Source organism: Nicotiana tabacum, chromosome 5 (genome assembly GCF_000715075.1).
Source record: "Nicotiana tabacum cultivar K326 chromosome 5, ASM71507v2, whole genome shotgun sequence".
NCBI classification, from domain to species: Eukaryota; Viridiplantae; Streptophyta; class Magnoliopsida; order Solanales; family Solanaceae; genus Nicotiana; species Nicotiana tabacum.
Window position 1 is genome coordinate 131731419 of NC_134084.1, and position 24476 is coordinate 131755894.

At 38.4% G+C, this 24476-nt stretch overlaps 1 protein-coding gene across 1 annotated transcript; it reads right to left on the minus strand.

The window, feature by feature from the left end:
- Nucleotides 1-2001: 2001 nt before the first annotated feature.
- LOC107829168 (uncharacterized) lies at nucleotides 2002-4910 on the minus strand. The gene is made up of 3 exons (XM_016656631.2): nucleotides 4691-4910; nucleotides 4445-4550; nucleotides 2002-2327 (listed from the first exon to the last, which is right to left on the minus strand). Exons 1-3 carry the CDS (start codon nucleotides 4721-4723, stop codon nucleotides 2155-2157), a joined length of 312 nt encoding a protein of 103 aa, XP_016512117.1. The 5' UTR covers nucleotides 4724-4910; the 3' UTR covers nucleotides 2002-2154.
- Between the last annotated feature and the right edge of the window lie 19566 nt (nucleotides 4911-24476).

Consider the following 24476-nt stretch of genomic DNA (forward strand, 5'->3'; position numbering starts at 1 on the left):
AAGGAGAAGTTTGAGAAAGAAGAGGCGGATATAACTTTGAGGAGGAGAAGGAGGAGAGAGGGGGCTGAAGTTGTTTAAAAAGTGGGTACAAGTTAAAAGTTTTAAAAAAAATGGGTATAGGTTAAATGGAGGCGACCAAATAGGGCGCCCCGTGCAATTTTTACGGTTTAGCTAGAGCTGTCAAAATGGGCAAGCCCACCCCAGCCCAACCTAAGCCTCGCGGGCTTTTAAATTTGGTGGGCTAGGACTGATCGGCCCGCCACATAAATGGGCCTTAAAATGGCCAGTCCAACCCAGCCCTAAGAGGGCCGTGGGCTAGGGCGGGCCGACCCTTCAATTTGTTTTTTTTTAAAAAGAATTTCTTTAAATCCTTAAATATTTTATCGTGACATAGTCGATTAATCATGTAAACAACTTCTGTTTTGGTTAGAGCGTATAAAAATCTTGATATTTGACGAGATATCTTGTTATTGAAATGTAAACTCTCTATATCTCTAGCTCTTCTTCTTTAAAGTTACATGCATATTCTCTTAATACTCTTCTTTCATTTTCCTCTGATTCAGGGATTGATTCAATAAGTTTATATGCTGAAGTTTTTTAATATAGGATTAACACAATTTGCTGATTTCATCATTGTAGTCCACAAAATTTTTAAAACTCCTGAAATTTGCTAGTGGTAATTTTTTTTTGTATTTAAAATTGATCTTTTTTCTATACTGAAGAGCGGTTTAAATATTAATAATATATTAAAATAATCCAAACTAATCATTGGCCACTTAAAGTAATATTTTCTTTTGAAAAAAAAATATTATTGGTCACCTAAAACTTTTTGAGTTCGTTATTAATTAAGAAAAAGAAAAACTAATTTTGTCATATTACATGCATGTCAAAAATCTAAATTCTAGTTAATATAGAAGGGTAGATGAGCAATCTAGGATTAGAAAATGGGATTTATAGTTAATAGCTTTTTAGTTTTATTGAATATTAAATATTTAATAGTTAATTAATTTTTGGCCCACGGGCCGGCCCAGGCCCAACTTCGATCAAGCCTTAAGGGCCATCGGACTGACTTGGGCCGGGCTTATAAGCCTCAGTTTTAAATGGGCTTAAAAAATCCTAACCCAACCTTACCTAAGTAGCGGACTGGATTGAGCTGACTTTACGGGCCAAGACCATTTTGACGGCTCTAGGTTTAGCATCGACCCCTTAGCAACTGCTGCGCAGTCGTTAATGCTCGAGAATGACACAATCGAACAAAAGAAAAAAAAAAAAAAAAAAAAAAGTTTTTTGTCCCTTTTATCAAGTGTCAAATGTCATTACCAAGAATTATGATGGGATGGATAAGATTCTTCTATTTTTAATTAAATACATAGAGTTTGAGCTCTAAAATGGAAAAAAATAATTATAGTAAAAAGCGATTATCCCTTTGATAGATCGTATGCGGCTAGAATCCAAATTAATCGGAATGAACGACAGACAAGAAACAAAACAAATGGTGTCAATTGTCAAAAGCTGTTGGTGGAGCTGCTGACCTAAAGACTCTTTTTTGTTAGAAAGGCATTACTAATAACTTTACCTTAATCATCTAACAATTTGCGCTGCTACCAAAAGAGGTGGTTATAAGCTCCTTCTCATCCTAAGTACATTATTGATCTCAGGCTAATATTTAATTTTGCACTATAAAATTGTTTAGAAGTCCCAATACAGGTGTACAACAACCACAACAGCCCAGTAAAAATTTTATTAGTGGAATCTGAGAAGAATAAAGTGTAAGCAGACCTTATCCCTACCCCAAAGGAATAGAAAGGTTGTTTCCGGAAGACTATCGGCTCATAGATAAAAGATCCGTAACAATAACAAAAACCAAACAAATAATATCAGCACTGATTTGTCCGTCACGCCGGAGCCGGCGTAATAAAGTGGACCTAGATTTCCATAGTACTCACCTAATGCTATATCACAAAGACCATCATGGGTCCTAGAGAGGATGGGACTTGACCCTTTCAAGTTAATTTATTATTATACAAAAATATTACAAGACTGCTTATAATAATTGAGATTAACAGTCTAAAAACAAATACTAATATTCTAAAACATATTAAATTACATATATCAATAATTTAGAAGTTTCATTATACTATTAGTAGTTATCAGCTAAGTGCTGTGGTTTTCGTTGATATCTTTATAAGATGACTCCAACAGTATATTGTGAATTCTTTGTGTTGTTATCTCCATTTGGGATTCTGTACTTGTCGATGATCCTTCTTCCCTCCGTTTCTTGTACGCCTCAAAGAACTCTTTGTTCTCCTTCTCCAACTCCTTCCACACTGTTATATAACAACTAAATAAACTGTACATTCACAACTCAAGTCTTCTAAATAATTACACCACTAAAAGTAGTAACGAGAATCCCTCCACCCTTAATCAAAGGTTTCAGGTAAGTGCTCAAAGGCGAATTTAGAAATTTGAAAAGATAGGTGCACTATTATGCAGGATATTAATTTTACTGGTTCAATATTTAGTTCTTATTATCGCACACATTATACTTTTTTGAAATTATTTTTCAATTTTTTAATAGTAATTTTCTTATATTTATATTTATACTCTATGCAGAAAATATTGGGATCAGTTGAAGCCATTAATTATATGCTATATCATCCACTGCTATTAATTTTAATATATACATTTCATTTAATTATATAAGATTTTACAATGACAAAAAAAGTTTAGGAGTTCCAATATGTGAAAATTATGAAAGAATAAGCCAAAAAAAGAAAAAGTACTTAATTAATATGAAAAAGCTACACGAGACATGCTTATCTCCTATAGGCACCTAGTTCTAGAAAAACAACAAGATAAAAATCACAGAGGTGCACCAAATAATATTGCATCCTATGATACTTTGAGCTAGGGTGCACATATGTGTACATACTATATATATATATATATATATATATCATCATCCAAAGCATGAGTGCGCGTGCCCCATAAAACCCCCTAAATATGCCCTTGAAAGTGCTCCTCTTTTAATGGAATTTACGCGATGTGAATAAGAATTAGTCTAGCCTAGGGGTGGCAAACGGTTAGGTCGGGTCAGATTGGGTCGGATATGAGCATGTCAAAATGGTAATACAAAAAACATAGATAAACTTTTAAAAGAATTCCTAGTCCCTCAAACTTAGAAACCCCCAATTTGAGCCTTTAGAAATGTAAAAGTTAAACTCATTAGTTATCCAATTTACTAAATGGATAATATAATTCTTATTCATATTTGATCAGTTTTAAAAAAATTCAGTATTCAACCAATTTTTAATGAATAATAAAGATAATTTCTTTTTAACCATTTTGCTAACACTGGTCTAGCCTAACATAACAAGTTCACTATTCTAGTACTTTTAAAAGAATAGTAGAAAATTTAGAATCATTGTTATGTTTCTACTTTGTACTTACGTGGAGGACACTGCTATAAAAAGCTGTGTACTGTAAAACATAATTGGTTGCGAGGGCGGTTGTTGTTTTGGCAGTAAGCCGATTTAATAAAAAAGTCACGGGTTCAGAATATTCATGACTTCTATTCAAAATTAAACTATGGATGTAGGTGAAAAATAAGTATAGATATAATTAATAACACCTTGTGTGTGGGGTTATAATACTTTTAAATTTTGTAATTTCGTATATGTCTTAACTTAACGTTTATAGTGTTATAAAACCTTAGATGAAATGCAAAATTTAAAATTAAATTATAAAAATATACTACTCCATCTAGATGGTAAGGGAAAGAAGAAAGTTGGGAATTTAATAGGAAAAAGTGGGGAGAATATCTGCTAAGCCCACTTGAATTGACAATTATGTTTCTATCCACGTTTCATACATGATGCATGCACTCGCATATGTGTTTCACTCTACTATTTGAGAATAAGAAAGTGATGATTTAATATAAAATTAATCTCGCATAACCTACCCGATTAGTAAATTAAAAATACGAAAAACTCATAATTAAAGCGTGTAGACTAACCTTTTTCTGCGTTTTTTATAAGTCATAAATGTTCTTAGCTCATCAAGAAAATAAAAACTTACAGATCGAATAATTGCTGAAGATGTAAGTCTAGCTATATGTTGGAAAAAACAAACTAGCGTCTAGATGGATTTTTACTGTTTAATTTCATCTGTTTTAGTCTGCATTTTCATTGTTCATTTCATGTTCATGTTCCATGTCAATCTACTTGAGTACGATACTGAAAATCAGATAGTGAGAATCTATGTTGCATGGACTCTCCAAACTACTGTCGTATCTCTACAGATCCTTCAAAAAATACATTATTCTTAAAAGATCCGACACACATTCGATAATATTTTTAAAGAGTCCGAGCTAGTAACATAGGTAAAAATAAGCAAAAGAAAGAGAAAAAAAAAGTAAGAGAAGTGAAGGTTGGATCGGATTTACCCGTGGAAGTGATAACTGGCTGTATATTTGCATGTTTGGAGAGTGCTTTCATGCATTCCTCTCTGCTCATGTTGAATAACAGACACTCCTCAATTAAGTGATGCACCTGCATCCATTAATCCTCTTTACTAATTGAGATTATCAATCATCTAAACCTACTAATGTATAAGGGGGAAAACCAAGAATAAATATTAAAAAAGAAATACTAAAAGAAGAAGATATTACTAATAATATTAATACTCTTACCATGTGGATGTATTGAGAAGAAGAATCACTCATTGTATAGACTTTAAAGAAAGATCTTTAAAAGGGAAGACTACCTTTTTGTTTTATAAAAATGAGAAGAAACTAGACAAGGAAGGAGAAGAAGAATTGAAAAAGAAGCTTAAGGGTATAGGAGAAAGTTGAAGAAAGAGAGGATCAAAGAAAATTGTAAGAAGAGTAGGGTTTTTGGTGAAGAGTTATGACTAGTATATATTTCCTTTTATTTTTAATATAGATATTTGATATCAGGAACCCACTGACTTGATTAATTACGAAATTAAAGCTGTCACTATCAGAACTTATTCATTTTTAGGATTTTAATATGAAATCTCTAATTAAGATAAAAATTTCCATCCATCTCCTACTGACTCATTCATCTATTTAAAAAAGTATGAACTTATTATTATTTAGTGATTCTCAAACAAAAAAAATTTCTTCGATCATATTTTTCGTAAATAGAATTTAAATATTTTGAATTGTTAATTATTGTGACTTATAGAATTTTTATATTATTTTTAAATATGTAATTTTATTTTAAAAAATTTAACTAATCTGTATCCAAATTCACATAAGAAACTTATCAATTTGACCCTCGTACCTTGAAATGGTTCGAACAAATGCTATATTTGAGTCTAAGAGCCTGTTTGGACATAATAATTTTTTTTTTCGAAATTAGTGTTTGACCGAACTTTTGGAATTTTTCAAAAATTTGAAAAACTCCAAAAAGTTATTTTTTAATACACTCATATTACAAACAAAAATTTAAAAAAGATCCAAAATTATATTCATAATCAAATACAATATTAATTTTCAAATATCATTTTTACTCAAATTTCCTTTTTACTTCTTTGAAATTTTACAATTCTTATGTCCAAACGCCGACTAAGATTATGGTCAAAGTTGGGTAGGTTTTTGTAAAGACAAAAGAAAGTTAGGAAAATTATATATTATTCTAAGATAAATACTAGAAATGAATAATTTATTTATTTTCAAGAGTTAGTGGTGAGGTGATGTCATTAGGTTGTGGATGGGGTATTAAGTCCCACGTGGGAAGAGAGAAACGATTGGTTGAATGGAGATTAGGAATGATTATTCTACGTATTTTTCGGCCATGTGTACCAAAGACCACGTGACAAGGTTGGTCCACAAGGATCTGCCCAGCCTCTGATTGGGCCCGCCAGAAAGCCCACACAAGGGCACGTGGAATTGTCTCAGGCACGTTACACATTTGGCAGTTCGGACAAAATAATAATACCGCTAGTCAAATATAAAAAGAATATGTATAAAGCACTAAAATTACCCTTTTAATTGAGTTTCCGTAGAGTTCTATATTTAATTTTGTTCATTTATATGGATGGTAAATGAGAATATTAAAATTTAAATAGTTTTTTTGTATATAATAATATAACAACCATCTAAATACCAAAAAATATTATACAGTAACATAATACATAAATTTAAAATAAAAGAATATCACCAGAACTTACATAAATGATCAATTTGGTCATATTAATTAGATAATTATGTATTATAGTTTAATAACATTTAATGTTATGCTATCTTGTCGAACACTTCTTTGTAGACGATGTTTTTTGTGTATATATTTTTTTTAATGCTTTGGTTACTCTGCCATGACCAGAATTCTTGTTGTCGATATTGATATCCCTCTCGAAAGTGCAACATACAGTTGTTCGTGAAAAAAAATATATTGCAGTAAATATAATCCAATATTTAGGATGTTTGTCCTTGTACTTTATTTATTATAATTGCAACACATAAACATACTGAAAATTATTTTCATACAAATTTAAAAGGATATTCTTTAGTTTCGAAAGACGAAAGTTGAATTCGAGGATAAACACATACTCAGAAGCACATTGACCAGTATCATAATTTCTGCATGTATGACATTATTGTCAAATTTTTATATATCATCTGTGTGCTATTACATAAGCTATTCGGCATATCTAAGTTTTTCAGTAGTATGACGGGCATATTTTTCTTCAAAATCAAACTATTTGCAACGAAAAATTAATTTTTAACTTAGTCTATTATATATACGATGATACTAACATGCGTAAGAAATGAACTTAACAACAAACTTGTATGGTAGAAGGCCATTTGGTGTTAACGTATTTAAGTATTCTTCGAGGTAGTAATTATTGGTATCATATTCTGCTGAGTCAAAAATTAAAAAATAATTTATTTTTACCATAAAACTTAGTAATCAACCTTTTATTTAGTTGATCAACATATTCATTTCTTCTAGCTAAGATAGCTCTTTAATTACTATCATGTAATTTGCGCAAATTGTATTTTAATCTAATGATGGAAATATCCCCCTGATTAAATTCACTACGATTACCATTGGGGTTGATAACCAAATGTTCTGGAAGAATCAAATAATCTTTTATTAGATGGTTTACTTCGTTTTGGAGGCGAAGCAAGAAGCCACTGAATATTGGATCCATTCTTACTTTTATATTTTTTGTCAATTGAATCATTTTCATTTGAGGCCATAAGCATAATTTTTGCAAGCTAGCTCTTACAGTCTCTGCTTTCATCAATTTTGGAACTACTGGTAGTACTTGATAGAAATCACTTCCTAAAACATTACTTTTCCACCAAATATTCATTGATAATATATCTCTAAAATTCCGAGCAATTATTTCGATCATTTGACGCTTAGCCATAAGCGCTTAATTCCATATTAAAATTTTTACTCTCCGTATAAATTTAGCACCGCTTCTATGTTTTAATATATTTGTGATGGTTATTTCAGTTGTTTGAAGAGGTATATCAAATCTAAAGTGAGTTTTACGGCCTCAAAATAAAATCGTTGGTGATACACCACTTGTTATAATTGCTAACAATATCATGCATCTTGATCTGACATTTTCAAGTAATGCATAACATAACAATATTATTTCGATTCTGCCAGAAGAATCTGCACAGGATAATCTCGTTATACCAGAGTCGCCTCTTTATAATATGGTCTTAAAAGCTTATTCATGTTTAGAATTTAGCTTTGATTGTGCTTCCTCAAACACTTGTATGACCTTTTGATTCTTAATATTATACTAACCCTTTTTACTTTGTGTTCTAATTTTTGTAATTATTAACGCTCTTTTTATGGAATAAATTTATGTAATCTTAGATTTTATTTTAACTTGAAAAATAATTTTGCTCATATAATAAATTTAAAAAATAATTGAATTGGATTATCTTGCTAAATAATTAATTGAAAGATTCAATTGTTTGATCTTAACAAAAATAATTTAATTTATGTTGATTCAGATTCTCAATATTAGTTCAACTCTTGTTTTGAATATTTAATCGTAATATAATTTTATCCACCGAATTTTTATTTTTAAAGAGTAAAAAGATCGATCTGACATTCCACTTTTAGATAATTTATGCTTGCAGAATCATTAGTGGTATTGACTCTTACCAACTTTTTTTCTTTGTAACGACCCGACCGGTTGTTTTGAGAATTAACACCCCGATCCCCTATTAACTGCTTTTCCCGTGCCTTTTTCTGCTATTGCGGTTTGCCGGGGTGGTGCGTCTTGAGTTTCGGAGTGTTTTGGGACACTTAGTCCCTAAATAAGAGTTTAAGTCTTAGAATTTGGACCATAGTCGAAGCAGTGTCAAAACGGTTTCGAAATAATATTCCGTCGATTTCGTTAGCTCCATTGTGTGATTTTGGGCTTAGGGTATGTGCGGATTGTGTTTTGGAGGTCCGTAGCTCATTTAGGCTTGAAATGACGAAAGTTGAATTTTTGGAGTTTCAGGTCAATAGTGAAAATTTTGATATCAGGATCGGAATCCGATTCTGGAAGTTGGAATAGGTCCATAGTGTTAAATATGGCTTGTGCGCAAAATTTGGGGTCAATCGGACATGATTTGGTTAGTTTCGGCATCAGATGTAAAACTTTGAAAATTCAAGTTCATTAGTTTTGGATTGGAGGGTGATTCGTGGTTTTAGCGTTGTTTGATGTGATTTGAGGGCTCAACTAAGTTTGAATGATTTTATGGTATGTGTTGGCATGTTTGGTTGAGGTTCTGAGGTCTTCGGGTGAGTTTCAAGTAGTTATTGGATGGGTATAGCTGTTGAAATCAACTATTGGTGTTGCTGGTGTTCAGATGTTGGTATATGAAGTTTGGAGTGCGAACCGCGGAAAAATCTCGCGGTCAGTGGAGGAAGTTCGCGAGGGCGGCAGAATTTCCGCGGTCAGCGGGGATGGCTGGCACGGACAGCAGAAAAAGGGACGCGACCCCAGGAGCCGGAGGCTTTCGAGGCCGCGGTGGAAATTTCGCGGAGAGAGGGGCGCGACGGCGTTGGTTTTTGGCGGTCAACGAGATTCGAATCCGAGGGGTGCACTATAAATACGTGATTCAGGGGTTTATTTCATATTTTGACCTAGAGAGCTTGAGACTTGGCGATTTTTTGAGGGATTTTAAAGAAATTCATTGGGGGTAAGTGATTCTAACTCAGTTTTGGCTAAAATACACAAATATATCGTTGGATTTATCATTTGATTAGAGAATTGGGATGAAAAATTGGGGAAAATTGTAGAAACTTCATAAAATGGATTTTTGAGTTTTGAATGCCGAATCGAAGTCGGATTTGAGTGAAACTGATATGGTTAGTCTTTAATCGAGTGGGTTATCGGATTTTGTGACTATGGTCGGATTTCGAGATGTGGGCCTAGGGAAGATTTTTGGGTGTTTCCTATTTTCTTGACTTAGCTTTTATTTTATTAGCTAAATTAGTTGATTGTAGCTATATTTACGTTATGTAATTGATTTGATTAGAGTTGGGCCACTCAGAGTTGGATACTCGTAGCAAGAGCGTGATATCAAATTGATTTGGAGCTAGTTTGAGGTAAGTGGCCTACCTAACCCTGTGTCGGAAAACTCCCCTTAGGATTTTGGTACTGTTGTTAGATGAATGCCGTGTACATGAGGTGACGAGTGCGTTCACGTGCTAATTGTTTAAAAATCCCGTTTTCATTAAGTAAATATCTATGTTTTTCTTTTAATTGAGCAAATGCTAGTATGTGAAGCCTCATGTTTAGTTTAAGAAAGCATGCTTATGTGACTTAACTATCTTATCTGCTTTAACTGGATTCTGTGTAGCATGTTTAGAGTAGGAATTACCTGCCTATTTATACGAACTTGAATAGAACTGTAGATCTTCTTGTTAAGACTGTTGTGTATTTACTTTGGGACTACGGAATGGTATTCCGGGAGATCCCCCTATACATTTATATTTTTGGGATTACGGGACGGTACTCCGGGAGATCCCCCATGTAGTGGATATTTATTTTGGGACTACAGAACGGTATTCTGGGAGATCCCCCTACATATTTACGATTTGGACTACGGGACGGTATCCTGGGAGATCCTCTGTACATTTACGTTTGGGACTACGAGAGGTTATCCTGGGAGATCCCCTGTTGCTATCTCTGTGTACTGAGTTATTTCTTTATGTGATTTCATTCTTCATTGCCTGTTAGTATTTTTAACTATACTGCCATACTCATACTATTTTACCTTGTTATATATATATATATATATAACCAGTAGGGCCCTGACCTGATCTCGTCACTACTCGATCGAGGTTAGGCTTGACACTTACTAGGTACCGTTGTGGTGTACTCATGCCCTTTCCTGCCCATATTTTTCGTGTGCAGATCTAGGTTCTTCTGCTCAGCCATATTATCCGTGAGGCGAAGCGATCCGGAGACTTTGAGGTATATCTACCGCGTCCGCAAACCTAGAAGTCCCTCTCTATTCTCCCGTCAGTTATAGACCTCTTGTATTTTTTCCTTTGTTTAGTCTTCTGGAGTTAGAACATTATGTATTTATTTAGCTTGTGATTCATGAGATTTCGGGTTTTGGGAGTGCTATGTTCAATCGAGAGTGTTATTATTGTATATTCCGAGCGGCATTTTAAACTCATTTATCATACTTATTTGTTAGTTGGCTAGTTTTGTATCTTTAATTCCTTTTTCCGCAAATTGTTTGGCTTACCTAGTCGTAGAGACTAGGTGCCATCATGACAGTTCACGGAGGGAGAACTTGGATTGTGACAAGTTGGTATCAGAGCTCTAGGTTCATATGAGTCATGAATCACAAGCCGGTTTATTAGAGTCACGCGGATCGGTACGGAGACGTTTGTACTTATCTTCGAGAGGCTATGTAACTGTTAGGAAAACTCCACTTCATTTGATTCCTTTCTTGCGAGATTATTGAGTTCGAAATTCTAAACCTTTGTCTTCTATTCTCTCACAGATGGTGAGGACACGTGCTATCGGAGATGACCAGGCACCCGCGCTCCCTGCTAGAGGCCGGGGCCAGGATAGAGGCCGAGGACGCGCACGTGGTGCAGCTAGATCACCCACGCGAGCTGCTACAACGAAGACACAGTAGCTCCAGCCGGAGCCCAGACACCTGATACGCCTACTGCTACTACTACTCCAGCTCTCCAAGAGACCCTTGCACAGTTCATGAGCATGTACTCCACTTTAGTTCAGATAGGGTTGATTCCCCTTGCTGCAGCCACATCTCGGGGGGGGGGGGAAGGAGCACAGACTCCCGCCACCCACACCCCAGAGCAACGGATTTAGGTTTATCAAATCCTAGAGGTTATACTAGTACCGCCTGTAGCTTCAGTTCAGCCCGAAGATAGGGCATCAGCTTCAGAGGGTGAGCAGCGGAAGCTTGAGAGGTTCAAGAAGTAAAAGCCTCCTACATTCAGTGGTCTAGCATCAGAGGATGCTCAAGGATTTTTAGAGGAGTGCCACTGTATCCTCCGCACTCTGGGTATATCAGGCTCGAGTGGGGTTTCTTTCACTGCCTTCTAGCTTCGAGGAGCAGCCTATCGGTGGTGGCGTGCCTTTAAGTTGGATAGTCCGGCTGAGGCAGCTTCCCTTACATGGACCCTATTTTCGGATATGTTTTTGAGGGAGTATGTCCCTTAGAGCCTCAGGGATGCATAGCGCGTGGAGTTTGAGAATTTGCGCCAGGGAACTATGACTGTTTCGAAGTATGTTGTCCATTTCACTGACTTGGATAGACATGCACCGGCCTTGGTTTCTACAATTCATGAGAGAGTTCGCTGGTTTATTGAAGGGCTCATTCCCAGCATCAAGTCTAGCATGGCCTGGGAGTTGGAGATGTATATTACTTATCAGCAGGCGGTGAGCATTGCTAGGAGAGTAGAGGGCATGCTTGCTCGGGATAGAGAGGCGAGAGAGGCCAAGAGGTCTCGAGAGTTGAGTCATTATTCTGTGCCCTTGCCCTAGCTGTAGTTCGCCATAGTAGGGGTTATGTGAGTCACCCCGTTCATTCAGCTCTTCCAGCAGCCAGTGGTATTCCAGCTCCACCTAGACCTCAGGAGCCTTATTATGCACCTCTAATATCTAGTGTGCCTCCTGCACGAGGTGCCATCAGTGGTCAATCCAGCAGACCTGGCCCGAGCCAGTCATAGCCGCCATACCCTCGCATAGCTTGTTTTGAGTGTGGAGACACACGCCATATGGTGAGGGATTCGCTTGACTCATGAGGGGTGCACCTCCATAGCCTTCTCAGCCACAGCGTGCTCCGTAGAGTTCCCAGGCTATGATTACAACACCAGTCGCTACCCCACCTGCTCAACCAGCTAGAGGTAGAGGTCGGGGAGGTAGTGGTCGCCCTAGAGGGGGAGACTAGGCCAGATACTATGCCCTTCCTACCAGTGCTGAGGCTGTCACCTTCGATTTCATCATCACATGTATTGTTCCGGTATGTCATAGAGATGCATAGGTTCTATTCGATCTAGGCTCCACTTATTCTTATGTGTCCACTAATTTTGCCCCACATATGGGCGTATCTCGGGATTTTTTGAGTTCCTATGTTTATGTTTCTACTCCTGTGGGAGATTTCCTTATTGTGGACCGCGTTTACCAGTCATGTTTGGTTGCTCTTAGTGGTTTTGAGACTAGAGCCAATTTATTATTGCTCAGCATGGTAGATTTTGATGTTATCTTGGGCATGGATCGGTTGTCGCCCCATTATGCTATTCTTAATTGTCACGCCAAAACCGTGACGCTGGCTATGCCAGGTGTGCCGCGAGTAGAGTAGAGGGGTACTTTAGATCACACCCCCAGTAGAGTTATTTCATTTTTTAAAGCTCAGCGAATGGTTGAGAAAGGGTGTGATGTGTATCTAGCTTGCGCGAGAGATGTCAGTATTGATACCCCTACAGTTGATTCAGTCCCAGTAGTGTGGGATTTATCTGATGTGTTTCTAGCTAATCTCCTGGGCATGCCGCCCGATAGAGATATTGATTTCGGCATTAATTTGTTGTCGGGCACTCAACCTATTTATATTCCTTCTTATCGTATGGCTCCTCCAGAGTTGAATGAGTTGAAGGAGCAAGTACAGGAATTGCTTGATAAGGTCTTTATTCGGCCTAGTGTGTCACATTGAGGTGCTCATGTCTTGTTTATGAAGAAAAATGATGGTTCTATGCGTATGTGCATTGATTATCGCCAGTTGAACAAAGTTACAGTGAAAAAAGGTATCCTTTGCCTCGTATTGATGACCTGTTTGATCAGCTATAAGGTGCTTGAGTGTTTTTCAAAGATTGATTTGCGTTCAGGTTATCATCAGTTGAAAATTTGGGAGCCAGACATCCCGAAAACTGCTTTCAGGACTCCGTATGGTCATTACGAGTTCCGTGTTATGTCATTTGGGCTGACCAATGCCCCAACAACATTTATGCATTTGATGCACAGTGTATTCTGGCCATATCTTGACTCATTCATCATTGTCTTTATTGATGACATTTTGGTATACTCCCGGAGTCGGGAGGATCATGAACAGCACCTGAGGACAGTGCTTCAGACTTTGAGAGAAAAGAAATTATATGCGAAGTTCTTAAAATGCGAGTTCTAGTTAGATTCAGTGGCATTGTTGGGTCACGTAGTATCGAGTGAAGCGATCAGGGTGGATCCGAAGAAAGTAGAAGCAGTGCAAAGTTGGCCCAGACCATCCTCAACTACCGAGATCTATAGTTTTCTTGTCTTTGTAGGTTATTACCGTCGATTCGTTAAGGGATTTTCATCTATTGCAGCACCTATGACCAGGCTGACCCAGAAAGGTGCTCCGTTCAGATGGATGGAAGAGTGTGAGGAGAGCTTTCAGAAGCTCAAGACAACTTTGACTACAGCCCCAAAATTGATATTGCCTATAGGTTCGGGGTCTTATACTGTCTATTGTGATGCCTTGAGGATTGGTCTTGGAGCGATATTGACGCAGGATAGTAGGGTGATTGCCTACGCATCCAGACAACTGAAGGTGCATGAGAAGAATTATCCTGTCCATGATCTCGAGTTAGCTGCTATTGTTCACGCCTTAAAGTTCTGGAGTCATTATTTGTACGGTGTGCCTTGTGAGATCTACACTAGTCACCGAAGTTTACAACATCTATTCAAGCAGAAGGACCTTAATTTGCGTTAGAGGAGGTGGTTAAAGCTACTTAAGGATTATGATATCACTATTTTATACCACCCGTGGAAGGCCAATGTGGTGGCCGATGCTTTAAGTCGTTGGGCGGAGAGTTTGGGGAGTTTGGCTTACCTACCAGCAGCGGAGAGGCCTATGGCAATGGATGTTCAGGCCTTAGCTAGCCAGTTTGTGAGATTGGATATTTTGGAGCCTAGTCGGGTCCTAGCTTGTGTGGATTCTCGGTCTTTCTTGTTTGATTGTATCAGAGAGCGTTAGTATGATGACCCTCATTTACTTGTCCTTAAGGACAAGGTTCTGCATGGTGATGCCAGAAATGTGACCATTAGTGATGATGGGGTATTGAGGATGTAGGGTCGGATTTTTGTACCCAATGCTGATGGGCTTCAAGAGTTGATTTTGGAGGAGGCCCACAGTTTGCAGTATTCCATCCATCCGGGTGTCGTGAAAATGTACCAGGATTTGAGGCAGCACTATTGATGGAGATGGATGAAGAAAGATATAGTTGGGTTTGTAGCTCGGTGCCTCAATTGTCAGCAGGTGAAATATGAGCACCAGAGACTGGGTGGCTTGCTACAACAGATAGAGATTCTGGAGTGGAAGTGGTAGCAGATCACCATGGACTTCATAGTTGGACTTCCACGGACTTTGAGGAAGTTCGATGCCATCTGGGTGATTGTGGATCGGCTAACCAAGTCCGCACACTTCATTCCTGTGTGTACCACTTATTCTTCAAAGAGGTTGGTTGAAATTTATATCCGGGAGATTGTTCGCCTGCATGGTATTCCAGTTTCAATCATTTCAAATAGAGGTACTCAGTTCACATCACGGTTCTGGAGGGTCGTATTGCATGAGTTAGGTACTCGGGCGGATTTGAGCACAACATTTCACCCCCAGACTGACGGATAGTCCAAGCGCACTATTCAGATTCTTGAGGATATGCTCCGTGCATGTGTGATAGAGTTTGGAGGTTCTTGGGATAAGTTTTTGCCACTTGCGGAGTTTTCCTACAACAACAATTACCAATCCAACATTCAGATGGCGCCGTATGAGGCTCTGTATGGTAAACGGTGTAGATCCCCGATGGGTTGTTTCGAGCCGGTGAGGCTAGATTATTGGGCACAAACTTGATTCAGGATGATTTGGAGAAAGTTAAGGTAATTCTGGATAGACTCCGCACAGCCCAGTCCAGACAGAAGAGTTATGCGGACCGGAAGGTTCGCGATGTTTCATTTATGGTTGGAGAGCGGGTCTTGCTTCGGGTTTCGCCTATAAAGGGCGTTATGAGATTTGGGAAGAAGGGCAAGTTGAGCCCAAGGTTTACTGGTCCCTTTGAGGTTTTGCGGCGTGTTGGAGAGTTTACTTATGAGCTTGCCTTACCTCCCGGCTTGGTAGGAGTTCACCCAGTATTTCAAGTTTCGATGCTCCGGAGGTATCACGACGATCCGTCTCACGTGTTGGATTTCAGTTCAGTCCAGTTAGACAAGGATCTATCTTATGTTGCGGAGCTAGTGGCTATATTGGACAGGCAGGTTTGAAAGCTGAGGTCAAAGAATATTGCATTAGTAAAGGTTCAGTGGCGGGGTCAGTCGGTCGAGGAGGTGACTTGAGAGACCGAGCCGGATATGCACAGCCATTACCCTCATCTTTTCACCACTTCAAGTATGTCTCTATGATCATCCGAGGACAAACGAATGTTATAAGAGGGGGAGGATGTAATGACCTGGCCGGTCATTTTGAGAATTAACGCCTCGATCCCCTATTAACTGCTTTTCCCGTGCCTTTTCCTGCTATTATGGTTTGTCGGGGTGGTGCGTCTTGAATTTCGGAGTGTTTTGGGACACTTAGTCTCTAAATGAGAGTTTAAGTCTTAGAATTTGGACCATAGTTAGAGCAGTGTAAAGACGGCTTTGGAATAAAATTCTGTCAATTCTATTAGCTCCGTTGGGTGATTTCGGGCTTAGGGGCATGTCCAGATTGTGTTTTGGAGATCCGTAGCCCATTTAGGCTTGAAATGGAGAAAGTTGAATTTTTGAAGTTTCGGGCCGATAGTGGAAATTTTGATATTGGGGTTAAAATCCGATTCCGGAAGTTGAATAGGTCCATAGTGTTGAATATGGCTTGTGTGCAAAATTTGGGGTCAATCGGACATAACTTGGTTGGTTTCGGCATCGGATGTAGAACTTTGAAAATTCAAGTTCATTAGTTTTGGATTGAGGGGTGTTTTGTAGTTTTAGCGTTGTTTGATGTGATTTGAGAGCTCGATTAAGTTTGAATGATGTTATGGGATGTGCTGGTATGTTTGGTTGAGGTCTCGAGGGCCTCGGGTGATTTTCAAGAAGTTATCGGATGGGTATAGCTGTTAAAAACAACTACTGGTGTTGCTGGTGTTCAGATGTTGGTCTCTGAAGTTTGGAGTGCGGACCGCGGCAGAATCTCGCGGTCAGCGGAGGAAGTTCGCGGGGCGGCAGAAATTTCGTGGTCAGTGGGGAAGGCTGGCGTGGACAACGGAAGAAGGGACGCGACCCCAAGATCCGGAGGTTTTCGCGGCCGTGGTGGGAATTCCGCAGACCGTGGGGATAGGGGCGCGACGACGTTGGTTTTTGGTGGTCAGCGAGATTTGAATCCGAGGGTGCACTTTAAATACGAGATTTAGGGTTTTATTTTATATTTTGACCTAGAGAGCTCGGGACTTGGCGAGTTTTCGAGGGATTTTCAAGAAATTCATCGGGGTAAGTGATTCTAACTCAGTTTTGGCTAAAATACACAAATATATCGTTGGATTTGTCATTTGATTAGAGAATTGGGATGAAAAATTGGGGAAAATTGTAGAAGTTCATAAAATGGATTTTTGAGTTTTGAATGCCGAAGTGAAGTCGGATTTGAGTTAAACTAGTATGGTTAGTCTCGTAATCAAGTTGATTATCGGATTTTGTGACTATGGTCGGATTTCTAGATGTGGGCCCGGGAAGAATTTTTGGGCGTTTTCTATTTTCTTGCCTTAGCTTTTATTTTATTAGCTAAATTAGTTGCTTGTAGCTATATTTACGTTATGTAATTGATTTGATTAGAGTTGGGCCACTTGGAGTTGGATACTCGCGGCAAGAGCGTGATATCAGATTGATTTTGAGCTGGTTCGAGGTAAGTGGCTTGCCTAACCCTGTGTGGCGGAACTCCCCTTAGGATTTTGGTAATGTTGTTATATGAATGCCATGTATGTGAGGTGACGAGTGCGTACACGTGCTATTTGTTAGAAAATCCCCGTTTTCATCAAGTAAATATCTATGGTTTTCTTTTAATTGAGCAAATGCTAGTATGTGAAGCCTCATGTTTAGTTTAGTAAAGCATGCTTATGTGACTTAACTGTCTTATTTGCTTTAACTGAATTCTGTGTGGCATGTTTAGAGTAGGAATTACCTGCCTTTTTATACGAACTTGAATAGAACTGTAGATCGTCTTGCTGAGAATGCTGTGTATTTATTTTGGAACTACGGAATGGTATTTCGGGAGATCCCCCTGCTTGTTTACTTTGGGACTACAGAACTTCCGGGAGATCGCCCTGCACATTTATATTTAGGACTACGGGACGGTATCCCGGGAGATCCCCCTGCACATTTACGGTTTGGACTACGGAACGGTATCCTGGGAGATCCTCTGTACATTTATCTTTGGGACTACGGGACATTATCCTGGGAGATCCCTTGATGTTATCTCTGTGTACTGAGTTATTTCTTTCTATGATTTCATTCTTCATTGCTTGTTAGTATTTTTAACTATACTGCCATATCTCATACTGTTTTACCTTGTTATATATATATATATATATATATATATATATATGTATGTATGTATAACCAGAAGGGCCCTGACCTGATCTCGTCACTACTCGACCGAGGTTAGGCTTGGCACTTTCTGGGTACCGCTGTGGTGTATTCATGCCCTTTCCTGCACATATTTTTCGATCCAGGTTCTTCTGCTCAGCCATATTATCCGTGAGGCGAGGCAATTCAGAGACTTCAAGGTATATATGTCGCGTCCGCGGACCTAGAAGTCCCTCTCTATTCTCCCTTCAGTTATAGACTTCTTGTATTTTTCTTTTGTTTAGACTTTTGGAGTTAGAACACTATGTATTTATTTAGCTTGTGATTCATGAGATTCCGGGTTTTGGGAGTGTTATGTTCAGTCGAGAGTGTTATTATTGTATATACCAAGCGACATTTTAAACTTATTTATCATACTTATCTGTTAGTTGGCTAGTTTTGTATCTTTAATTCCTTTTTTCCGCAAATTGTTAGGCTTACCTAGTCGTAGAGACTAGGTGCCGTCACGACAATTCACAGAGGGAGAACTTGGGTTGTGACATTTTCTTTCTAACACATTTATATTTTTAAATATTTTCTTACTTGTTCTTTAAATATTCGGTATATTTTTCAATATTACACAAAAAAAATTGATTAAAAAAATATTATTTGAGTAAAAAAGTAGTTCAAATATAATATTAAAATATATTATCGTGGTGATTTTTTTTCTCAATTTCAACGGTTTATGCCGTCTATTTAACATTACTTTTATTTTTTCTTTGATTAGACATTATAGAGTGGTTATGTATTGCTAATACAGATGATTCTTATGAAATTGATTTTATTAAACCTTCCTACATATTTTAATAAGAATTTAATAGATAAAATTTTATTAATTTCAAATATTAAATAATAAAAAAATTAGCGTAAAAGGTAATTAGTCCAAAAAATAGGTTATTATTGTTACTCCTTTTCCTATGAGTTCTTCTGTTTAATATTTAGGGCTATTTTTGTCTATCAATATGTATTTGTGCTTTTATAATATATAGGATCTATTTTTTCTTAATGGATTTGAACAATATAATACATTCTTAAATTAAATTAGCGATAGGACAATACAATATTTTCAAATTAAATTAGTAATAGGAATTTTTAAGAAGTATTGTAGGCATGTAAAATTTATTAAATTTAAATTCAATAAATAATTTGGACTATACTTTAAATATACTTGTCCAAATAAATATTATGGGCTAATATAATTGGATTAATTATATAAGTCCAATATATATGGATTAAATAAATAAGTCTTAATCCATTGGGCTAGCCCATTTAATTGGGCTAAAATGATGAGCCCACTTCATTAAGCCCAAGATGTCATCTTCCTAGAGGCCCATTTTGGCGCCACGTGTCAAATGATATGGCGCGCCAAGTCAAACGGAAAAGCCAATAGGGTCATTCCACGTGTCAAAATGACAAGGCATGTGAAGTCACACTAAAAGGCCAATGAAATCACGCCACGTGTGCAAGTGACATGTTCTGGCCAGTCAAATGCGACCATGTCACACTTCAATTTGATTGGTCGGAAAGAGTTTGTTCTTATCATAACTCCTCACTTCCACAACTATAAATAGGGGTCTTCATAACCCAGAAAAGACACCAGAAGTTATAACAAGAAGAAATAAAGAGCTTGCGGATCAAACGCTGCAAATTTCTCCACAAGTTTCAAGTTTCAAGCAATCAAGTTCAAGCTCAAGAACGAAGAACAAATCAAGGTCCAAGGAGTGCGAGTTCAAATCAAAGTTCATGCTAGTTGAGTTAAAGATCATCGTTCGTAACGACAAATATAGATTCAAGATCAAGCTCAAAGGCCCTTGAATTTTTTTACTATTGAAAAGAAGAATCAGAGGATTCATAGAGATTGTAACACTCAAACATTCGAAATAAAATACTACGATTGTTGCAATATTGTTCGGTCTTGATTTTATTTTCTAGATGCAAATTTATTGTCTACAAATTTTGGCACACCCAGTGGGACAATCTCTACCTCTCATCTCAACCTTTCAATCATCAAAGTCCAAGAACATTGAAATGGCTTCAAAGAAAATCAACTCCGGTTCCACTTCCACCAAGGCTGCTAACTCCAAGTTCTATGCTAATGTGGAAAGCATCCTTGTTGTTACCTTTGGAAGCTTCAGACTAGTTATGAGGAGCAAATCAAGCTCTTTAGGACAACAAGCACCCCAAGTGCCGTCCGCGTCAACGGCTGTTTTTGGATCTTCATCTTCAGAAGGAGCAAGATCTTCCACAAACGCATCAGAAGGAGGAAGCGATGTTGCTGAAAAGATCAAGAAAACTCTTGCTCTGCTTGACCTCTCCAGATCCAAGCACTTAGCTGTGAAGGAAGATGATGATACTTCAAGTGATGGATCCTCCCCACTTACACCACATAGCGTGAGCCAATCAAGGATCAATCTGTGTAAAAATCCATGCTACTCTCCGTCGTCTACGACAATCATGCAAGTCATGGTGACAAACACTTCATCGGTGGAGGAGCAGTTAGCAAACTTGATAGAAGCAATCGCTGGCTTGACCAAATGCATGCAAAATCAAGAGGCTAGAATTGACAAGCTAACACACAGGGTAGGAATCTTGATGGAAGAAGAATCCACCCATGCACCCGGCAAGATCCCAGAAGTTCTATAGAGTGACTCTCCCCCAAGACAAGCGGCATCCACTAAGGCTATCCCTGTCTCATCTGAAGGGATGATTCCAATCGATCAACTGAAGGAGTTCATTGAAGGAACCATTAAGAACAAATATGAAGTTGCTGCCAAATCCTCCCTTACATATGCAAAGTCGTACACTGCAAGGGTTGATATGTTGAAGATGCCTGTTGGCTATCAACCTCCAAAGTTTCAATAGTTTCATGGTAAAGGTAACCTAAAGCAACATGTTGCACACTTCGTGGAGATGTGCAACAATGCTGGGACTTATGGAGATTACCTCATCAAGCAGTTTGTCCGCTCGCTAAAAGGAAATGCTTTTGACTAGTACACGGACCTCGAGGCTGGATCTATCGATAGATGGGATCAACTAGAGCAAGAGTTCCTCAATCGCTTTTATAGTACGAGACGTACTGTAAGTATGATAGAACTTACAAATACTCATCAACGAAAGGGGGAACCAGTTATCGACTTTATCAATCATTGGAGGAATGCAAGCCTCAACTGCAAAGACAGGCTTAGTGAAGCTTCAGGTATAGAGATGTGCATCCAAGGCATGCATTGGGGATTGCGCTACATCTTGCAAGGTATCAAGCCTGGCACATTTGAAGAACTTACAACTTGTGCCCATGACATGGAATTGAGCATGGCCTCCGTTGGAAATGAAAGTCTGCCCATCTATGAACCTCGCAAAGGGAATGACAAGAAAGAAGTCAGGAAGTGGGGCAAGTTCATACCCATGTCTGAAAGCAAAGAAGCTATGAATGTCAACACGTCACCTGTGAAGTTCACAACGAAGGTGAGCAAGAAGCAGAGTATGAAATCCACTTCTTTTAAAGATAAGCCAAGTGGAAAGTTGACTCTAAAAGAAATGCAAGAGAAGGAGTTCCCATTTCTGGATTCTGATATGCCAGCCATTTTCGAAGAACTCCTCGAGTTAAATCTTATTGAGCTTCCAGAGATGAAACGACCAACTGAAGCTGGGAAAACAAATGACCCAAATTACTGCAAATATCACCGACTTGTAAGTCACCCTCTAGAGAAGTGCTTTGTCTTCAAGGACAAAGTCATGGACTTGGCTAGCGAAAAGAAGATCGTGCTTGAAGATGAGAAAGAAAGCACAAACCAAGTCTCTATCACCTTTGGCTCATTCAGTCTGAATAAATTATGTGGTTTTAAAGAAAGTAAAGATGAAGAATTACTGGAGAGCGACAAAGCCGAAGTCAATCAACCTGATGATGATGAAGGTTGGACATTGGTGACTCATCGTAGGCACCACAAAATGAGCCCATGAAAAGAATCAATAGAACAACCAGCAAGGAAAATGATGGTGAAAATACCAAGGAGATGGAATCTAGTTAAATATTTGAAGAAAGCAAATATGGAGGTGCACCATCCTCAAAAGCCACGACATCCAGTGACCTTGGAGGAGTTCTTACCAAGTTGGTTCCACACGAAGATTTCCCATGAGGGTATTGAGGCCTCTTGTTGCAATGCTGATAAAGGGGAAGAAACGAGTGGTGTCCTACCGTTGGCACCATCTTTGGAAAATCTCATCGAGTCTACTCCTCAAGAAGTTAATGCTTGTGAGTAAAAAGTCACGTTCACAAATGACGATCTTCTGCTAGGTGACACTTTTCATAACCGCCCATTGTACCTGATTGGCTATATGCGTGATGAAAAGGTAAATCGAATTTTGGTTGATGGAGGATCCTCGATGAACATTTTACCAATTCGCAATGAGAAAGAACTTGGTATTCCCATGAATGAACTCTTAGAAAGTCGTGTGATGATCCAAGGATTCAACCAAGGGGTCAAAGAGCCATAGGCGCGATCAGGCTAGAAATCACCATTGAAGATATGCAATCAAGTGCATTGCTACATATGATCGATGAAAAAACTTCATACAACGTCTTGCTTGGAAGGCCTTGGATACATGAGAACAAAGTTGTTATTTTGCAAATAGCCTGTAAGCATTAGGATCAAAACCTTCATCTGTTCACTTTGTAGGGAGTGCCACATTCTGCAAACGATTTTGGGCCACAAACCCTGCAAACAACATTGAGGATGACTTTACTGCCTCAATTCGTTTGACTGGAAGAGTTAACTCCTTTAGTATGTTAGCTTGGAGATTAGATGATTCACCTTCATCTTTATTCCTTTTAGGGACATATTGGAGCTCACAACTTACTTTCTTTCCATAAGATGCAATACCCCCTTTATGAGATTTATTCACATGTGCGTGTACCTCCTCAGTAATAGCTTTGGCTTTACTAATAGTTACTTATCCTAATGAGCTATCAAAGTTAGGGAAGCTACCATCAGAAGCTGCAACGAGACAACCACATGAAGGTTTAGGATACAAGCAACCGTCACAAGTGCGCATCTCAATAAGAAGGGTGAGTAGCAATTACATCACTGTAGAAGACGAATCTACCGCTTCTAACAGGCCTTCTGTCTTTGACCAACTTGGAAAATCAACTATGAGAACTTCCGTATTTGAGAGATTGGGTCCATTAAAGAAGGAGAACAAGTTCCAGAGAAATTTTCAAAGCATAAGAACACCCGCTCCACCCAAAATCAGAAAGATCTCTAATGATTTCCAAAGTTTGGTTCCTTCAAGAATGAGGCGACAAACAAAACTTGTGGTTTCATGTAAAGAAGTACTAAAGGTAAAGTCATATACTGTGGTATATTCTAAGGGACGTGACGAAGATGAAGAAAGTGTACTTTCTTCGTATCATGTCACTGTATAAGGCGAGAATGGTATTCCATCTTCGATGGAGGATAATGCAGAATTGGAGCATGTTTCACTGTGTTATCACATATCCTTCAATGATGAGGACACTCAAGAAGATGAAGATGCGAAAGATGCTCCACCTGAACTTGAAGAAGGAGTGAAGACGATAGTTGATGCCTTAAAAGAAGTCAACCTTGGCACCGATGAAGAGCAAAGACCCACCTACCTAAGTACTTTACTAGAAGCTGATGAAGAGAGCACTTATATTGAGTTACTCAAGGAGTTCAGGGACATCTTCGCTTGGAGTTACAAAGAGATGCCTGGCTTGGACCCGAAAGTAGCAGTCCATCACCTTGCAGTCAAAAATGGTGCTCGCCCTGTTAAACAAGCTCAAAGGCGTTTTAGGACGGACTTGGTTCCCTTGATTAAAATAGAAGTTAACAAACTCATCGAAGCTCGCTTGATTCGTGAAGTTAAATACCCAACATGGGTTTCAAGTAGTGTTCCTGTAAGGAAGAAAAATGGCCAGATTCAAGTGTGCGTTGACTTTAGGGATCTTAACAATATGTGTACGAAAGATGAGTTCCCGCTTACCATTTCAGAACTGATGATCGATGCTACTACTGGGTACGAGGAAATGTCATTTATGGACGGTTCATTGGGCTATAATCAAATACATATGTCACCAAAAGATGAAGAGCTTACTGCATTCCGTACCCCAAAGGGTATTTATTGCTACAAGGTAATGCCTTTTGGCTTGAAGAACGCTAATTCTACTTACCAAAGGGCTATGCAGAATATTTTTGATGATCTTCTCCACAAGAATATCGAATGCTATGTTGATGACTTGGTGGTAAAATCAAGAGAGAAGGGCAACCACTTGAAGGACTTGAGGATGGTATTTGAATTGCTCCGGAGGTACCAACTGTGAGCACGTGATTTTTGCCTCATACGAATTACTCCAAAATAATTCCCAAAATTAGGTCTTT

Bases quoted from the DNA above. Each gene is read 5' to 3' on its own strand.
- LOC107829168 (XM_016656631.2), bottom strand. From the start codon at position 4,723: ATGAGTGATTCTTCTTCTCAATACATCCACATG. The intron at 4,551-4,690 runs GTAAGAGTATTA...TAATGGATGCAG, and splicing joins CTTCTCAATACATCCACATG to GTGCATCACTTAATTGAGGA. The intron at 2,328-4,444 runs GTAAATCCGATC...GTTATATAACAG, and splicing joins GCCAGTTATCACTTCCACGG to TGTGGAAGGAGTTGGAGAAG.